This window comes from Perna viridis, chromosome 7 (genome assembly GCF_037379345.1).
Source record: "Perna viridis isolate PV_CMFRI_1.1 ecotype Kerala chromosome 7, ASM3737934v1, whole genome shotgun sequence".
NCBI lineage: Eukaryota > Metazoa > Mollusca > Bivalvia > Mytilida > Mytilidae > Perna > Perna viridis.
Genome location: NC_142451.1, coordinates 43,210,381 through 43,229,296, shown reverse-complemented (window position 1 = coordinate 43,229,296; position 18,916 = coordinate 43,210,381). Strand labels below are relative to the sequence as shown.

Below are 18,916 nucleotides of genomic sequence, written 5' to 3'. Positions count from 1 at the left end.
AACAATGGTCATAAAAAAAACAAACAACCACTGGACCACAGGTTTCTGGTTCGGGGCAAGCACATATAGTGTGTGACGAGTGTAAACATGTTTGTGAGAGCTCAACCCTCCCCCCTAACCTCAGACAGTGGTTACAAATTTCAACAATAAACGAACTTTACCAATGATTGGCCTTGGGCTGACATTTTCTTCTCGCTGGGGTTGTAGTCCCTTTGACATATTCACCATATCTATTCCCGTTTTATAAAAATCTGTTGAATTCGGATTTAACTGTTGAGACCGATGCAAAATACAAACACTATAAAAATATGACAACATGCAACAAGTTGTATTTACCTCGAAAGAGTACTTGCTTTTTTCTATCAGCTAGTTCAAAGTTCAACAGCAACTGATAGGCATGCATGTATACTCAAACAAAAAAAAAGCCAAAAAAATACGTCAAACAAAATTCTGTGAAAAAATATATACCATAAAATGTTTAAATAAAACAAGGTCTATGTGCAAGTGCCAAGATAAAAAGCAATGACGTTCACATAATAATGGTACATTTGAACTTTGTGAAAGAAATATTAAACGCAACCGACATACTAGAAAAAGAAATCAAATAAAATATCATTTGTTTTACCTACGTATATACATGTATATTCATATTTTCTCAAGGATAGGGTTGAATAACAAATGCATGGATAATCAACCAAACAAAGTAGAAGTTTATTTACTCCCTATCTTGGGTACATGTAGAACACCAACGAATGGTAATAGTACGAAGTCCTCAAAATGTTTATCAATACGAATTAAACTTTTAACCTTAAAAGTACTGAGAACCCGATTTCAGTCTGACAGGAAGTTAACCTGTAATAGGATTTGTAAGTCTCGTTCTAGTTTCAGTTTTCCTTCCGGAATTTTAGATGTAGAACGTACTGAAATCCGAAGGTCGGTCTGCATATCATTGTTCACTTCCGGGAAATGAAAACGCTGTATCACTGTGCAAAATCTTCTATTTCTATGCTTTTCTTATTATTTTTATTCAGTAGAACTAGATATTTGTCATTTTTATCAGTATTTTTTCACAAAAATATATTTTGCTTTTAACATATTGAACTCAATGTGACGAATCTCTATGCATTTGAATGGGAGATGAGGACACATTCTCATGAAATCACGGAGTCACGTGACGAGACTTACATACCCTATACAGAGTACGGGTCTAAATTTAATTTACTGGTTTCCTATCTTTAACAAAAAACAAAATGTTTATCTGTATACATCTTAAAAATTTGTTAAATTATGAGGAAAAAGTCAACCCTAGTTGTAAATGGCATGATAATTTTAAAAATATCAACAATTTCAATTCTACGAAAATCAAAATAATTATTAAAATAAATCAAGAGGTATGTCAAAATTTAGGAATTTCAATTCGGTATCTAATTGAAAAAGACCTTTTATTTGGAATAAATGCATCAGGAGAGAAACACATGGAATTAATTCTCTTCATTTATTTGAGTAAATGTACAATTTGGAAATTACGAAATGACATCAAATTCAGAAGAGTTAAGTTCGGTCATTTTGCATTACTTAATCGATGGAGATAATATATCAGGTTGGGTTAGATACCTTAACGAAAATGAATTATATTGATGGTAATTTACAGACCGTAATGAGAAGGGCATTAGATTATTTATAGACTTTCATGAGTACTAGTTGGTTAAGTTGATTTGCTGATGAGGATTTTCATTTCACAGGGGGGGCCTAATTACTTGTCCCTGGAATACTAGGGGATGTTGTCACTGGATGAAATGTAATAAAATGTAAATATTCTAAAAGAAGAATATTAACATATCCAACGTTCTCCTCTTTCAAGTTAGATCTGCCTCATATTAAAAACAAAATAGACCAGAGTTAAAAACTGGACGAAAAAAATGACACATACAACAAATGAAAGGACACACACAACAATCGCAATCCCTGGGTAGAGAGAGGACATGTTAACTATGACACGGTGAACAAATATGCTCACTTGATGCAGATAGATACATCATTACAATCATGATCTTCATTAACTTCCATCGTCTCTGTCGATAAAAAAGATATTTTAAAAAGAAATTATTCAAATTAAGACGGTCGTCAAAGGAAAAATTTTATGTATGGTTTGAACAACATGGTTCTGGTTCGCTTGGGGTTCTTACGACATAAAATGATATGTTAAGTACGAGCATTTACTATTAAAATTGATATGGTTAGGTAGGGCTATAAATGATGATTTAGTTTGGGTTTTTACGATGAAAAAGAGTTTTAATTTTGTATTTGTATTAACATTGGAAATGGTTATTGTGGTGGTTTTTATTTAAATATTTAAATATTTTTTTTGTTCTGTTCTGTTTTTTCTTCTTCTTTAGTGTCAATAAAAAAAGATATGTTAAGGATCGTACATATTTATAGATTCTAACTTGAGCCCCTGTAGAAAACCTGTCATTGCATATATGAGTACCGTGAAGATCAGTCTCTATTACGAATGAAATACAGCGGAACCAGTATAAAGTCGACAAATTTCTCTCATGAGTGACAGAAATCGCAATATTATTAGTTTTAAATGCCCTCTTCTTCCCAAAACGCTGCATTTTACTAATGATTTAACCCCCATCATTTCCCTCAAAATTGTAACGCTCCATGGCAAAATAATTTAAAAAAAAACACCAGTGACGTTGTCAGTGCAATTATACGAGTATAGTCAGAAACGCAGGATCTTGTCTTAAGGATAACGCATAGCTATCTTCATTATTTGTCTTTTATCTTAAGAGAAATATAATTGAGATCGTTGATTCATATTTTTAAATGAATTGTGGATGAATTTAAATTCTTTATTCACCTAAAGTGCAAATCATACATACTGGCAGCACATTTAATTTTTAGTCTTGCAAGCAGCATTATTTTCCTGCATCTATGCCAACATATGGACCATCTACACAAGTTCCGGTAAAGGCATCGAAGTAGTAACTACCGCTTGGACATGTTTTCAAAAATTGATGACCAGAAAGATCACATTGGATATACTGGTGACGATTACCGGTAACTGCAAAATGATAGTTTCGGGCTCTAATGTTAGCGGTATTACATGGTGTGGTATAACCTGGACAGCTTCCACAGAAAGTGTAAGTAGGGAAAGGTGTATCGGTTGTGTTGCTGACTGCGAATGGGGGCAAGGTCGCAGTTGGGTCATGAGTTGGGTGTGCGTGAATATCACAACTTGCAAACGAGCTACGGGTAGGTGGTGTGTATGTGTTCTTTGGAACACAATTTCCAACTGCTGGGTTGAAAACAAAATTTAACTGGCATGTCATTAAGAACGACTGATGCCACAAATCACATTGAACGTACTTGTGAGGGTCACATTCATATGGATAATATAATGGGTCCCCAACTTTGTAATTTCTACAAGGATTGCTCTGGCTGGACACAGTGACACACGTTAGTTCTTGCTGATCCCATATTTCATCCACTGGACAGTCCATCAGCCATGCTTTGCCCCATACATCACAATGAATAAATCTAGTGTTATCTGGGGGATATCGGAAGAAAAAGTTACCAGCTAAGAGATTTTGTAAGGTACACGGGTTTGATCCTTGGTAACCAACGGAGACTTCTGGACAACTGGATCCTTGTCCAACGCACTGTTCACACTCTTGGTAGTAAGATTGGTTCTGTGGGCAGTGCACTACATATAACTGTCCAGTGTTGTCGCATAGCAAGTATTTTTCCTTTGAAAATGGATGCTCGAATTTCGTTTTACCATTCCCCAAATTCTCCGGAGTGCAGACATGCGGGAAAAGGTTCCATTTCTCTAAAAAAAAAAAACAATGAGGATGATATACCCTTCATGAAGGGTTTGTTTTGATCTATATTGACATATTTTGAACGTCAGAGACCTGATAGGGTACTAATTAGTCTAGCCTAATTTTCAGATATCTTTAAGGCTGTAGATACGAATTGTCTTAGATTTTTTCAGTTTCAAGTGACATTTCGTGTCAACTGTGGTATAGTCGACGAGCATGCGTGAAGCATGCACAATATACTCTATCAAGTGAAAAATTATTTTGTTCTACCGAAGCCCTAGTATATGTCACGCACACTCATCGACTTAGCGCGAAACGGTCTATATGAGACATTCTAAAATAGTTCACTCTTACAATTTCTGACAATTCCAAAAATCAGTCAGAACGCTATCTTCATTGAGGTCAATAATAATAAAACATGAAAAATTTGGGGGAAAAAATTGCTCGTTCAAAAACTTACATGTTTTCAGTAGGAATGTAATAAAAATTAGCACGGGTAACTTCTCATTCAGAAGTCAAAACAGTTTCGTACAGTCCGTTCCAGGAATGATATTTATATTCAATGAAGTTAGTTACAATTATGTTCTTTCGATATGATGTACATTAGTTTTAAGGATGACCCTGTCATCAGTTAAACGTTGCTATAGAAACCATTGCTTTGATTTAAACTATGTATACCGATTTGACATGAAATTGATAAATTTCAGACCGTATTCTATATCTTAGACTTCTTTTTTGATTATGTATTGAATTCATAATTAAATTATTTAGTATTTGCTTTTTGTTTTATCATTAACAAGGTATTTGTTATCAAAACTATTTGTGCAATGAGTGATTCTAAGCGGAACTTGTCTTTTTGAGAGGATAATTTCATCCAAAGTTAGAGCTTTTTGAATGATACAACTACATGTAAATCTAATTGTGTAAATAAAATTTCCGATGCAATTTTTCGACAGTTTCCAAATTAAATAACCATTCCAAAAACTACTATCCAATAACCGAGATTACCAATCGCAACACCCAATACCGGACAGGTTCCCTTATTGAATACCATTCCAATTACACAATATCCGACAGTTTCACAATAAACGATTGAATACCTTCACAGTTATCTGGACACACCACTTCTACTCCATTCTGATAACATTTTATTTCTGCAATAAACGAAGTGTATCAAATATAGTCAATGTGTAAGTAGATGACAGCAAATTAGTGCTGGGCAAAAACAAACGTATAAGTTACGGCACAAATATATATTTTCAGAATGTTACGTTATCTTCCCGGTATCAATTTAATCCGATGGAGCAATGAACTACCATACGTAGCGAATAGAGCAGTCACATTCTGAGACGTATTTTCAGAAACAAAACTTATCAATATTATAATGATGTTTACCATGGTTTCTGTGGTCACCATCTAATGGGTTGATGCATATTTCACAATTTCCGCTTCCGCCACTTCCAGCAAGAGCATCTTTCATGCTGATATACAGAGGACGTGGGTATGAAGTGTTTACAAACATGACCCCTGGACTTCCACCGGAAACAGTAAATGTTTGTTCATAAAACGACTGGCTTGGGTTGGAGTTACTGAATGCTGTATAAATGTTAGCTGAACCACAAGTCATATTGGACTGCCAAAATACAACAACAATATTTATTTTATCAGCAATGGCAACACGAATTAGCACGTGTTGTCATGCTAGGTATAGGTCAACTCATACATGAATAGGAATATTGATATATGACAGCAACCAAATTGCCATTTCTGTATAAAGCCACATGCCAAATTTGAAAACGATTCATTCATTGGGAGTCGATAAAATTGCCACGAAATTAGAACGGGTGGAATGACAGACAGATGGTCGGACAAGGTGATTCCACCTACTCGTTGGGGGTATAAAACACCCATTAAGTAATGATTATTTCAATGTATTTTGTTTCATTGACATCCTTATCAGTATAGAACTTGGAATATGGTGATAATAATTATGTTTCCGTTTTTCCTCATAAGCAAGATTTCTATAGAATTCGGCTTCTAAAACCTCCCATCATTTTGTCAGTGATTGCACAGTCTTGTTCGACATTCGGCTTTAATTATAATCAAATTTACACGCTTAGGTCTTTTGGACAAAGTTCAATGTTACCTTAACTTACAGATTAGATTCGTTACATAATGTACCTCAGATGACAGATAACGAAATACACCTAATTAATAGTTTTGAGATTAAAAGTTTACAAAGCGTATATTTTAGTAATGTTATTTATTACGTATTGAGGTTTGTATATAGCTGCAACGGATTTTATACGTCTACTAATATACTGAATATATACTGAACTAATAGCTTATTTGTTATGAATAGTTTACGTTATATCAACTCATTTTGTCTTGTTTAGATCACTTACCATTATTATAATAATTATTATGGTATTTTTATGATTCATATAAGTTTGTATATAGATTGACGTACTAAAACATCAAAAACAAATATGTATGCTAAACTCATTAATCAACATGTATTTCAGGCAGTATACTATTGCTATAATTAAAAATGGAAATAAAATGAAAATTTACAAAAAATAAAAATATTAACTCAAACAAAATCACACACAAAAAAATATAATGAGTATATTCCATGCTCACAAACAAAGCAAATGATTAATCAGGTGCAAAATTAAAATTTTCAATGCCTATAAACACTTCGAAATTAGATAAAGCTAATAAAAAAACAAAATCCATTATGACTTTGAAAGTGCGTAAATACAAAGAGGCTTGTGTTATTGAGTTCAATATACATCTTACAATTTAATTTCAGAAGTAACATGCTTTCTGATTGCATTTGGATAAAAACATCCATCATCTTATAGACCAAATTTTGTAATTTGACTTAGTCATCAACCTTTTTTAATGATTTACTCGTCGAGTTTCGATATAAAATTATTATAATTATAAGGAATGACTATTTTATCTTTTTTTCAGTCTACTTGAAATAACTTCTATGCCCGTGGTACACACTTGAAAAATAACCTGCTACGCAGGTTATTTAGTGTGGACCACGTGATTGATATTATTTCATCATAGACCAAAAAAATACATTCCTGCATTGTTTAAACTATTCAGGACCCGAGTTAGATTATTCTCTATAACTGTACTAAGACTTACTTCAAGTGTCACACCACCAACTTGTGTGTTGTATGCAAGAGTTGGACAATGGTCAATGGTACAGCAGAAAGGTTTAGTGATATACACAGGTGCTAAAATGAAGTAACTCAGTTTATTTAATCTATGCATGTCATTGCAATAAGATCATCCAAACATGTCGACTTTTTAAAAGCAGAAATGAAAGAAACGTATCCACATGGCGTATCCAACTTGGAGGTTCCTGTGTTTGAAACCCTCCTTTTTGAAAAAAAAAATTATACGTTCGTGCTTTTTATTGGTAAAAAATAAGCAATAATTTTCTGTCACCTCTTATGGAATTACCATTCCAAAATCTCTGGACACAGACAGGCCTGAGACGTCTGCTATTATTACAGTATTTAACGAAATGTATTGAAGTTGTGTCACAAATTCTAATGAAACCTAATTAAAAAGACAATACCTTTTTCACCATGAACTGTTTTGAACTCGACTTGCACTTATATCATAGCCTTCACAGAAATTACAGCATAATTCAGTGGCATAATAAGCAACACTTATATTAACTTAAAACCGTCACATATTTCTAAATGTGGCTTATACGGTCAAGAAAGTACACCATGTTGCCTTCTTAACTTGGTATCAAGATTAAAATACATGCAGAAAATATTACCAAATTCCCAAAAACCGGGAAGGGAAATGTAACAAAATCATAGTTTATTTTTATTGTAAGTTTAAACTTTTTAGGGCTTACCATTGCATGTACTTTTTTCAATTTCTTCTTTCAATGCTTTGATCTCGGCGTAATTTGAGACAGTAAATACGTGTGTACAGTCTGGATTAGATGCTATTGTGTTTAATGTGCTCTGTTGTATCCGGCTTCCAACTCCAATTGAAAACACTGTTATTCCAGCCCTCTGGGCTCTGTCTGCAGCATGCCTGGAAGTGAAAGGGCTTTAATCCAGAAGGCCGAATCAGGTTATAAAAAAGATGATTTATCGGACTGTTTATCAACAACATAGTTTTTTTCTACATTGATTTTTACCCACCCACATTCTAGTAATGATTGAAGGAGGTAGACCTAGAGTAAGGGACATAACTCTTGAAATCAGTAATATGTTTGTATCACTTCCAATTTCACCAAAGCCTTTCAAACTTTCATTTGAAACAGCATGAAGTCAATCCAAGTTACTTTGATACTTATACATGAGATTGAATATTTGATGTAAACGATGAATACAGACGTTCCAATGATTTGTAAGAGTTGTGTCCCTTACCCTAGGTCTACCTCCTTAAGCCAGAAAGAAATTGTGGTCATATACTAATACAGGACATGATGTATATTTCCACAAAAATAATTATACGGTAATTTAGATATGTAACCATTTTTGCAACAAGATAGGAGAAAAAAGCAACTTAATTATAAAGAAGGTAATAATGTAACATAAACGCGCAGTGCTGTAGCCTAAAACGTAGCAACGGTATGAAACTTGACAATTTGAAGTACCTATGTATACCTTGTGTTTATAACATCGTTGGCATCACCATCTGTTATGATTATGATGGCTTTAACTGCATCTGGCCTTGCACCATGGGCAGCAGTAAAAATATCATTGACTGCCCTGTCAATGGCCTCAGCGGTGGCGGTAGACCCGCCATTATTTGTCATTCCGGATACTGCATTTTGTACGCCAGTCTTTGTACTATAAGAATTGAGGTGGAATTCCGTGGCAGCGTGGGTGGAATATGAAACAACTGCAACTTGAGTTTTAGTCGGGGACACGATAAAGCTATCAATGACGCTGTTCATAAAATATTTGGCACGTTCAAAATCGTCGACAGAAAGACTGGATGAACGATCGACAATGAAAGCTAAGTCTATTTTTTCGTGTCCACGGCAACCTAAAAATTCACAATAACCATGAAAATTATGCGTTCAAAATTGATGTAAAAGACAAATAGACTCAATTTATATTTGTAAAGGAAAAATCAGTATGCAGTATACGCAGCATTTTGAATTCAATTACAAAAGAGAGAAGAAATACTTTTAACCGGGTCCGTTCATTGAAATAACATTAATGCTGAGAGAAAATATATTAACTATCCAAACTAAACAACATTACGCTTTTCCCATTACTAATATTAAAGTCGCAAACATTTTATACGATTATCCCTCCAATATTTACCTTTGTCAAAGATAAGAGCTTCGTTAGTAAAATTATTCCCAGCTTTATTAACAAAATGCTGTTCGTAGAATTGAGCTTGATCCTCTATACGCCATTGGGTGCCGCCATGAAGTATTGTATAAAGAGCTGCGGCAACCCCAGAATACAATGGCTTCCGAAGGTCGGACCACGAGACACGATTCCAATCGAATCCAAACTGATTGAAGATTATATTGTACTGTGAGGAGAGTCTTCCATTGTTCTGCGTTTCTCTGAACATGTTTTCGTCAATCTATATCGTTATGAAATGTAAGAAGGTGACTTTACTTTATCATATTAGTTCGTAGAAATTTCACAGGTAATTAGGGACCGAGATTTTCAAAATCGGTTTTGTAATATTTTCAACTGATTCCAGTTATCGTAGTTTTAATTAATATTACAAAAACATATACATACTATATAAAAGATATGTGTGTTTACTATCCACATATAATGAGAATAAAATAATGAAATCGCATTAGTTATCGTTGGCACCATGATACACAATCTTTAAAATGCACTACTTCTAAAATAACAATAAAGAAACGTTAAACTTCATGTTAAGTGTCAACAATTAATTGCTATATTTGTGTAAATGATACTTGTTATTGAAGAAAATTCTTTTGTTTTTTGTTCTACACAAACCTTACCTCGCGAAAGTGTATACTGAGCATGGTCAATACAACAGGGTCTATAGAGTAATAGAGCTCTATTTCGTGTTCACTTTTTATTTGATGTACAACTAATTATTTGGATTCCCATACGTGCAGTTCGAATCTAAGATATTACCAATGGATAGACTAGGCATTTTGTCGAAAAAATGTAGAATTGCTTGTCTTAAAAGGAATAGAAAGAACTAAGTCTCATTAATGGAAACTAAACCAAACATGACTAACCTGCCATATACCCCCGTGGTATCCATATCTGAATGTCTTAGAATCATGTCCATCATGAGATTGCACATACGCTAACCGCACGAGAAATCTCTTGTCGTCTGCAAACAAGCACGTGTCTCGGATGAGATTCACAACCGCATCTACAACTTCTGCTCCAATGGCACCAGGTTGGCGCGTCTGGTCAGCACCAGAGCAAAAATTTGTTGAAATGAAAAGAAAAAGGCATATGCCGAAAAACGAGCTCATTTCGAAATTACACTTATCTTGTCTATGTGTAAGGTTATCAATTTTTTGGAAAGTGCAGATCACACAAATTGAACCGATATCAAGTACAAGACGTCATTTGGGACAAGGAAGTTTTAGGAAGTGATAAGATATCTATAATTGTTTCGTTCTGAATGGCTCATATCTTGGAAGGGATTTTCTTCTCTTCGTTTTGATGGGTTTGTTAACATATGGTGACTATTTTCCACCAAGGTTGCAAGCAAAAATGTGAAGTACGCTACAATAAATCATCAGCACCAATTTCCTCGCTATTTAAAAAATTATGATTGCAGACAAAATCAGCATGTTTCATGTATTTTTTTTTATTTTTTTTTTCATTATTTTCATTATAATCCTATATTTGTACCCAAATCGCACAAAAAGCCAAGAGTTTTGTAACTTAATTTTTCGAGGACATCCCGTGTAAAGAAACTAAATTTATAAACAAGTAGGTGGCATCAGATATCCCAATGTCTCAGCATTCATATTGTACTAAGAAGTTAAGGTAATACTTATGGGTTTGGAGTAAAATGAAAACTATATACCCTCCCCAAAGAAAATCGTTTAAACTGACTTTTTTCACTGCCGAACCCCTATAGTATTCATGCTTTATTAACTAATGTCAGAATTCAGTGGGTAGGGATACCATTCTTTCGCCTTAATGGCCTTGAATACGTTTAATTATGCATTACTTAGGCTCATTTGAAAGCTTAGCTGCTATATAAATGTATTTGAATGTACAGAATTTGTTTGAAGTACGGTATTAGAAAAAAAAATGCCCATTACAGATGAAATGAAAGAAAATATGAAATTCTGAAACTTTCCTTTAAAAAAAATAAAAACAACTCATTATTGCCACCATGAAAATGAGAAATAATCGCCTGAAATGAACAGATATATTCAATACATTGACAATTAAAACAAAAATTCCCATCATGTCACATCAAGGCAGTAGTGGCAATATTTCACCTAATTAGACTTTAAAAAAATTGAATATATATATATACATATATATACATATATATATATATATATATATATATATATATATATATATATATATATACAACGTCTCAGAATGTGACGACTCTATTGGTCTCAGTATCGTATTAATTTTCCCATAGACTTCTATAGTGAAGTGCATATTTTTAGGATTTTTTAAAAAATATGTAAATTGATTCAATAAAACTTTCACTTATGTAGCATTTCTAAGGACATGTGAAAAAATAATTTCCCGCAAAGAAAATAGGGTGAGTCCACGAAGATCGGACAGAAAAGTAGTCTCGAACTATAAATAGCCATTTTCCCTACTTTCACTTTCGTTTTGCACTCACCAAACCAACCTTTTCAGTGGAACATTTTTATGATATTATGTTAGATTTTCTTTTAAAAAAGTTCTTCATCTTACAGTGTGATGTTTGCTCTATTTTATAAGTCATTGTTCATATCTTTTGACGAAATATTAGTTTGTAGAGAGGCAGAAAGAAAATGCACTATATTTTTATAGCATCCATGTTTTGACGTACACCTGCTCAGGGATATGCAATACGATACTGGTACCTATTCGCTACACTGCTCCATCGGATCAAATTGATACAGGGAAGATAACGTAAACTTATAGAAGGGTCTGAAAAATTTCTTACGATGTTAGAACTGTCAAATCTGCGAATTTTTGGTCGTTCCCTCCGCGGGACTCGAAAACTACGGTATTAAGAACAAATACAATAATGGGTGATACAGAAGAAAATATGAAATTCTGAAAATTCCTCTTTTTACGATTTTATAATAATTGTAACATCGGAGGGAAAGTCTAAGCGCCTGAATCGATCAGATATTTTTGGTACATCATTATCTTAATTATGAATGCCAAGCATATAAGTTTTACACTATCGGTATGTGTGAGTGAGGATTTTGTTAGATACTAAGGCTAGTATTTTAGTGGTATAGGGTTAATATTTTAAACCTTTTTGAAAATTCTTTCATAAAAAATAGGTTTTCGTGATTATCTTTATGTAGACAATTAAATTATCTATCGAATGATACCATATTTGGGACGTTTTTAGTAATCAATAAATTACAGAGTCGATTTATGCGACTTTTTTTATGAGAAAATCGAAAATCTCTTTTTTTTTGTTTGCAATATTTGATAAATTCTGATTATGAAAAATAACCAAAAGAACACCAGCAATATCAATTTTGATAGTAATAAAAAGAAAAAAAATACCAAATAAGTTTTTTTACTGAAACATCATAATACTCTTAGGGTTTTGACAATGAAAAATCTGTCAATTAATTCTTTAATGTAGGCCGGGGTAAATATTTTTCATTTCGCTCCAAGCCTTTAAGTGTTACCGCAACTCTTTCTGTACATTGGAAAGCTTAGATATTTGGCTACAGGTGTAATACCACTAATTCGGAAACCAGTCGCCTGACCATAGAAGAAAGTAGTTCGTAATGACACGAAGTAGTCCCAATATTGCACCCCATCATTCTCCTTGTGTAGTAGAGGTATACAAACTTGGTGTCATCTGAAAGCTGAATGAATCAGCAATACTTTAAAAACTTCATTTTCTTTATTCAGTGTAGGGTAAAACAATTCTGAACAGAAACTCTAGGCCCCTTGATATGGCTAAATTTCAAAACGAAAGTAGTGATTCCTGCACCTGTCTACTTTCACTTTTAATTATCGTTTTTTCTTAGAAGGCACATAAGGTATGTTGATATTTTTATGGCAGTTAAGGTAAAGGGTGACCATCATAATGATACCCCTCCAGCACCATCAGTACTAATGTAAAAAAAATTTTGAGCCTTATAAAAAGCTGAATTTAACATAGAAAGTAATGAAGACTCGAAATAGTGGTATGACACCTACATGTACCTGATGACACCCAATGTCAATTTACTTCGTTTTGTAGAAAGTAAAGACATTGGAAGAATAAAAAATAACAAAACTGGATTTTTGCCTCAGTGAAGTACAAAAAGTGATAAAAAAGAAAATACGAAAATGCTTCAGCTTATTATTTGGCGAAAAAATATTAATAACTGGGAGGTGTAAAAGTACACAGGGATGGGAGGGGGTATCTCAGCCCACGTACTAATATTAGTAATTAATGACTTTGAAAAAAAGTTTCACCGTGTTCAATGTAAATTATATACAGCTTCTATCTTTCATTGCCGATCATAGATTCTGTATGTTTATCGAAATTTCACAAAATTCAAAACCGCTAAAACGCCGAGGCTTCGATCATTCCTTTTAATGCATAAACATTCTCGGGGCTGAATTTAGGTTCCCTTTTCGGTTTGTGCGACTATGAGTACCTTTTAGACATGTACATAGAGAATTTATATTCATATTTGGATCTTGATCTTCCTGTGTATGTTGTATCTGGTTCTGTTGCTGATGATGAAAGGTTAGTCCCTGAACACATGTAGAGCTGATAAAGCAGTACAGTATTTACATAAAATTGGTGTTTTCGTATTTTAGCTAAAATTATACTTATCTAATTAACAGAAAAAAGAAAAAAAAATACTAAGTTGAAAGAGTAGAAAATGGTTTATATATTTTTCATATTTTAAGAAAATTTTTATTTGTCTTTGGTTCCCACGTTCTGTTGGCTTCCACATGTTGTGTACGAAGGTAAAACCAAACCTACTTTTCGCGTACATTAACTACGCTAAGTTTTAGCACCATCACGAGTTAGACTTCTTATAATTGAAAGGATTCTGTTCTGGAACAGGGTTTTGTTGCTACAAGACTGAAGTCTCTACTGAAGCTTTATTGTCGTCAGCATGAACTCGTGAATCGTTAAGGTGTAAATATCCAACTGCACCATGAGAAACTATTCGTTCACTGTGTCATATTTTTCTTATTTTATGAGCAGCTCGACGGGTGTTTCTGGAAAAGCAAGCAGAGGAAGATTACCCTTGCAGTGCACCTGGAAAATGGTCACTCCTAGCTGTTTTAGTGGAGTCCGGGTTGCTAATTTATTTTGTTTCTTTACACAAGTTCGTCAGTATTATTTTGTTTATTTTATGTTCCTTGTTTTCCGCTGTCCAGTCTTTATCTTTTGAATATATTCTTATGATTTCCGCTCGAATCGTTGTTCACTTGATTACTTCTACAAGTAAAGTTTTCAGTTCTTTTATCTATTGAAGCCATTCAAATCATTACTGAATAATTTTATAGGACCGACAATAAAAGGTGACGAGTTAGATCTCATTTGAGAATAATCATTTTCTTACACTACACTTCCCTGTCAGAGATATCCTCAATATCAGCACATTGCATTATAATTTTAGCATTTATTGACTGATATAAATGCAAATCACTATTGAATTAAGGTAAAAACTAATTATTCATATTAATGATTCATGACACTACAAATTTGCCAATTGTTACAACTAGCAGGGAGTATTATCCCCATTGAGGGATAGTCATCATGAAAGCAGAGTGTTGTGTTATACATTTTACATTTTTTCTCAAAACAAAGGTTGGTAATTTTATGAATTAAGAAAGATGTGATTTCCTTCCTTGTCAAATGTGATCATTTCCTTCCAAAGAAGGGTAGAGCATGAAACCTGGAACATGTTCTGTATAATTTATAAGTATAAGTAGTCCAAATTTCCTCTGACCCTGCAACCCTTCTCTTTTTTATTTGGATATTGATATGTCGGGTTGGGGTCAGAACGATGTGCCATACAAAATGTTGGAGATTCAGTGGTACAGCAGAGTAATTTGCAACCAGGTAATTTGTGAATTGATGTAGGTTACGTGTATATCTAATTTGCATGATGTCAAGTAATTTCTGTACATCAGTTTTTTGTTAGCATATATATGCTTAAGTATGAAATAATATGTTGACTTTTTTCAGTGGTGGAGCTGAGCTCTTGTTTGGCAACCAGAAAAAGCATGATGTGACTCTCCCAGATAATTCAAATCCCTGTGAGTACAATGAATATCTAAAATAAGACAAAAGTACACAATTGTCTAATTACAAGTACGTTCATCTGATAAGTTCAGAATTATACCAGTATCAATTGATAAGCATGTTTATCTCATTAAAATCATTGATTTTGAACCATAAGTAGATGTACATGTACATGTACATTTTGATTTAAAGCAATAACTAAGCAGTATGCTAATTGATGTGATACTAATATGTTAATACCGTAAAGCATTTTTTTGGGCATGTGTAAAATTTGTAGATTTTGAAGCAAAAGGTATACATAAATTTTGGCAATTCTAATTTTGGCGGATGCTAAGCAACATACCTTTTTTTAATTTTAAAATAGTTTATTTCGTACTTACTCTGTATTGACAATTCCCTTATACAGCCCAAGTGAACAAGTAAAAGGGACCCTGTTTACAACAAAAACCCTTTTCCCTAGGATGAAGAAAGAGGAAATGAAAAAGGTGTCCATTCACAGTTACATATTTAGTATAAAAATTAAAGTCTCTGATATAAAGTGTATTCCACAGAATGATTTTGTAAAACTTTGTTATGTATAGCAAGTAAATTATAAACCATGAAATAGCATTATATGACTTTGAACACACATTGTAATACATATGTCATAATTTATGACTCATTCATAAATGTTAATATTATTAGTTGTAACATGGTTAAAAATGCATATGTACATGTGCACAATCCTTGTATAATTTGTAATATATATATTTACCTGAAAGATTCCTAATAATTTTGTTTAAAATGTCCTTCTCAAATGGTATAAGTTTGGAACATTGAGATATAATATGAAGTTCTGTCTTTTTTAACTTTTTTGAACTTCCAATTATATGCGCCATAAATGTGGTGGTATGTTAAGCAATGTACTTAGTATTTAAGCCAATGGTAAAATTTATCGGAATTTATTTTGGCTGTTTTAGACAGACTGCTAAAACATGCCAAAATAAGCACTACACCAAAATTATCTGCTATATGGTATTAAAACTATAAAACAAGCAGCATATGATTTTTTAGCACTTACATGTACATGTACATCTAAACAAGAAATGACTTGAAATAGCTGGCTAAATATGCTAGCTTCCATAGTGACCTATTTAAGAAAGTTAAGTTTAATATTTGACTTCTTTTTGTCCTACATGTAGGGGCTTCAGCAAGACAAATCATGAGGAAAATAAATCTATCAAATTCTCAAAATTTCATACATGTAACTACACATTGATGAATGCAGTGGTTCCAGTACCCCTGAAGGAAATAAAAAGAATTAATTAAATCAAATTACATGTACATGTATGCTACATAATAGTACCCAAAACCCACACTAATTAACCCCTGAAAAAAACTAACATTTTCTGCATTAAGATGATTATCTGTAACATCACACATTTTTTTAACTGTCATATTATACATCTATTGAGATGTATATTAAAAGTTAAACTTGCATGTATACCTCTCTTATTTTACAGGGACTATTAAAACATTTTTACCATGGGTAAGAGATAACCTTTTGAAGGAGAGACCTGAGCTCTTTATGCAAGGTGAAACAGTGTAAGTTGAAAAACTGGAAAAAGGCAATGTATCATCTTAGCTTACTACACACAATTTCTAGTAGCATGTACATGTATAGCACAACAAAACTTTTGGGAAAACACCCATGAGACAATAATGTAAGAACCAAAATTAAAGCAAAAGTCATGACCATTTGAATAGCATAAAATAATCTGTGAAAAGAAACAATTTTTACTAGACTTAGGCATAGACTAAAGTGTCTCCAGTTACAATGTATCAACAATTTGATCAAAACATTTAGTTTTGTATATTTTTTACATCCTGCCACACGAAGTGGGGAAGTATCATATGATACCCTCCAAGAAGTTACATGTCTGTTTGTCCATCCTTATTTACTTTAAGACTTCATTACTTAGAGTTAATGTGTTGTTCTCTCTTTTTTCACAGTCGTCCAGGAATCTTAGTCTTAGTAAATGATGCAGACTGGGAATTAATGGTAGGTACTGCTATTTTTCATGCTGAATCTACACTTTCTTTCAATCTTGGATATCTGATTTTTTTTTTATTCTTGCACACTAGAAAAAAATAGATAAATGTTGAATTTCAAATATTTTAATAATTTTAAACAAAAATTGGGCCTTTTTGTTTGTTCATAATTAAAATTTGGAAACAGAATTTCTACATTTGAAAGTATTCAAAATGATGGACTGTTTTGCATTTAATTTGCTAATTCCAGGTCCATCAATATGATGTATAGTTATCTGAATTTACCATTTTAAGGTATTTCCAAACTTATAGTGTAGAATGAGTCAGGTGTCATATCTTTTACCATTGGATTTACACATAAGAAAATGTTTTTGTAGACACATATAGTAGTCGTGACTTCTATGCTTTTGAATGGGAGCTAGGGGCAAATTCTTATAAATTGACAGGGTCACATGATGAGACTTTCAAGCCCTTAGTCTGAATCAGCAACCTTAGGACTGTATAAAAATATGAAAGCAATCTGAATTTAGAGCTACTCTGCATATTAAGCTTGAATGTTGTGCCCACACTTGCCCACTGTTTATGGTTTGACAATTGTAAACTGATTTTTTATGAGCAACTCATTGGGTGTTTCTAGAAAAATAGAGGACACTTACCTTATTGGTCCATTCTACCAGTTTTTAGTGGAGTCCGAGTTGCTCATTTACTTTTGTTACTTTGTATGTATTATTTTTGTTATTTTATGTTCTTTGTTGTGTGTGTCTGTTTTCCCTGTCAGGTCTTTGTCCCTGGATGACATTATGATTTCTGCTAGAATCTTGGTTCCCTCTTCTTTGCCCAGAAGAGCATTGTATTTTACTTTATTTAAGATTGAGAGTGGGGTCTTTCATTTGGAAGCAAAATTGTGATTGAGTGAAAAGATATGACATCACTACCTGTATATGTGGGCTACCAAAGACTCATTAAAAATTAAGACATTCACATGAATTTGATTTATTTATAATAGTGTCATTTTTATTATACATGTATATGTACGTCTTACTTGTAGGGGGAATTGGACTACCAAATACAGCCCAATGACAGAATAGTGTTCATCTCAACATTACATGGTGGATGAAAGTGTTCATTTTAACATTACATGGTGTATGAAAGTGTTCATTTTAACATTACATTAATGGTGAACATTAACATTTTGATATTAATATCCATGCACTTGACTACCTACTTCAGACGATTGCTGATGAAAGCCAGTTTATTAAAAGGAGTGATACTGATGTTATATCATTTGGAATATTATGAATGTTCATATCATGGTACATTTATAAACCAAATGTTGTAGGTTTTTTTTTGATAACATAGAGAAAATATGAACATATTGTACTTGTGTTTGTTTTCATCTCTTCACTGCACTTGGCAATTAATTTTAGGTAGAATAAAAGAACCGTATGGTGCACACTGGTATATCTTCATATTAAGCACTCAGTCCAAAAACGTGCCAATTCAATGAATTTCTCCAAAAATAATTCCTATCCAAGCTTTTATGGCAGCCTATACTCATTCAAATTTGAAGGATGTAAACTATAGTTGGTTATTTGTTAATGTCCAATCAGAAATAGTACATATTT

The 18,916-nt window shown here is 33.0% G+C and overlaps 2 protein-coding genes across 2 annotated transcripts; one reads left to right on the top strand and one right to left on the bottom strand.

Moving 5' to 3' along the window:
• Positions 1-2,844: 2,844 nt before the first annotated feature.
• On the bottom strand, positions 2,845-10,367 carry LOC148612811 (uncharacterized). Its single transcript, XM_088594560.1, has 8 exons — positions 10,069-10,367; positions 9,155-9,425; positions 8,486-8,870; positions 7,723-7,907; positions 6,993-7,084; positions 5,226-5,463; positions 4,931-4,984; positions 2,845-3,838 (listed from the first exon to the last, which is right to left on the bottom strand). The coding sequence occupies exons 1-8, from the start codon at positions 10,312-10,314 to the stop codon at positions 2,925-2,927; spliced, it is 2,385 nt and encodes a 794-aa protein (XP_088450686.1). The 5' UTR covers positions 10,315-10,367; the 3' UTR covers positions 2,845-2,924.
• Positions 10,368-14,557: 4,190 nt separating this feature from the next.
• On the top strand, positions 14,558-18,676 carry LOC148612810 (ubiquitin-related modifier 1-like). Its single transcript, XM_088594555.1, has 5 exons — positions 14,558-14,673; positions 15,204-15,274; positions 16,763-16,844; positions 17,253-17,301; positions 18,340-18,676. Exons 1-5 carry the CDS (start codon positions 14,651-14,653, stop codon positions 18,406-18,408), a joined length of 294 nt encoding a protein of 97 aa, XP_088450681.1. The 5' UTR covers positions 14,558-14,650; the 3' UTR covers positions 18,409-18,676.
• The last annotated feature ends 240 nt before the right edge of the window (positions 18,677-18,916 follow it).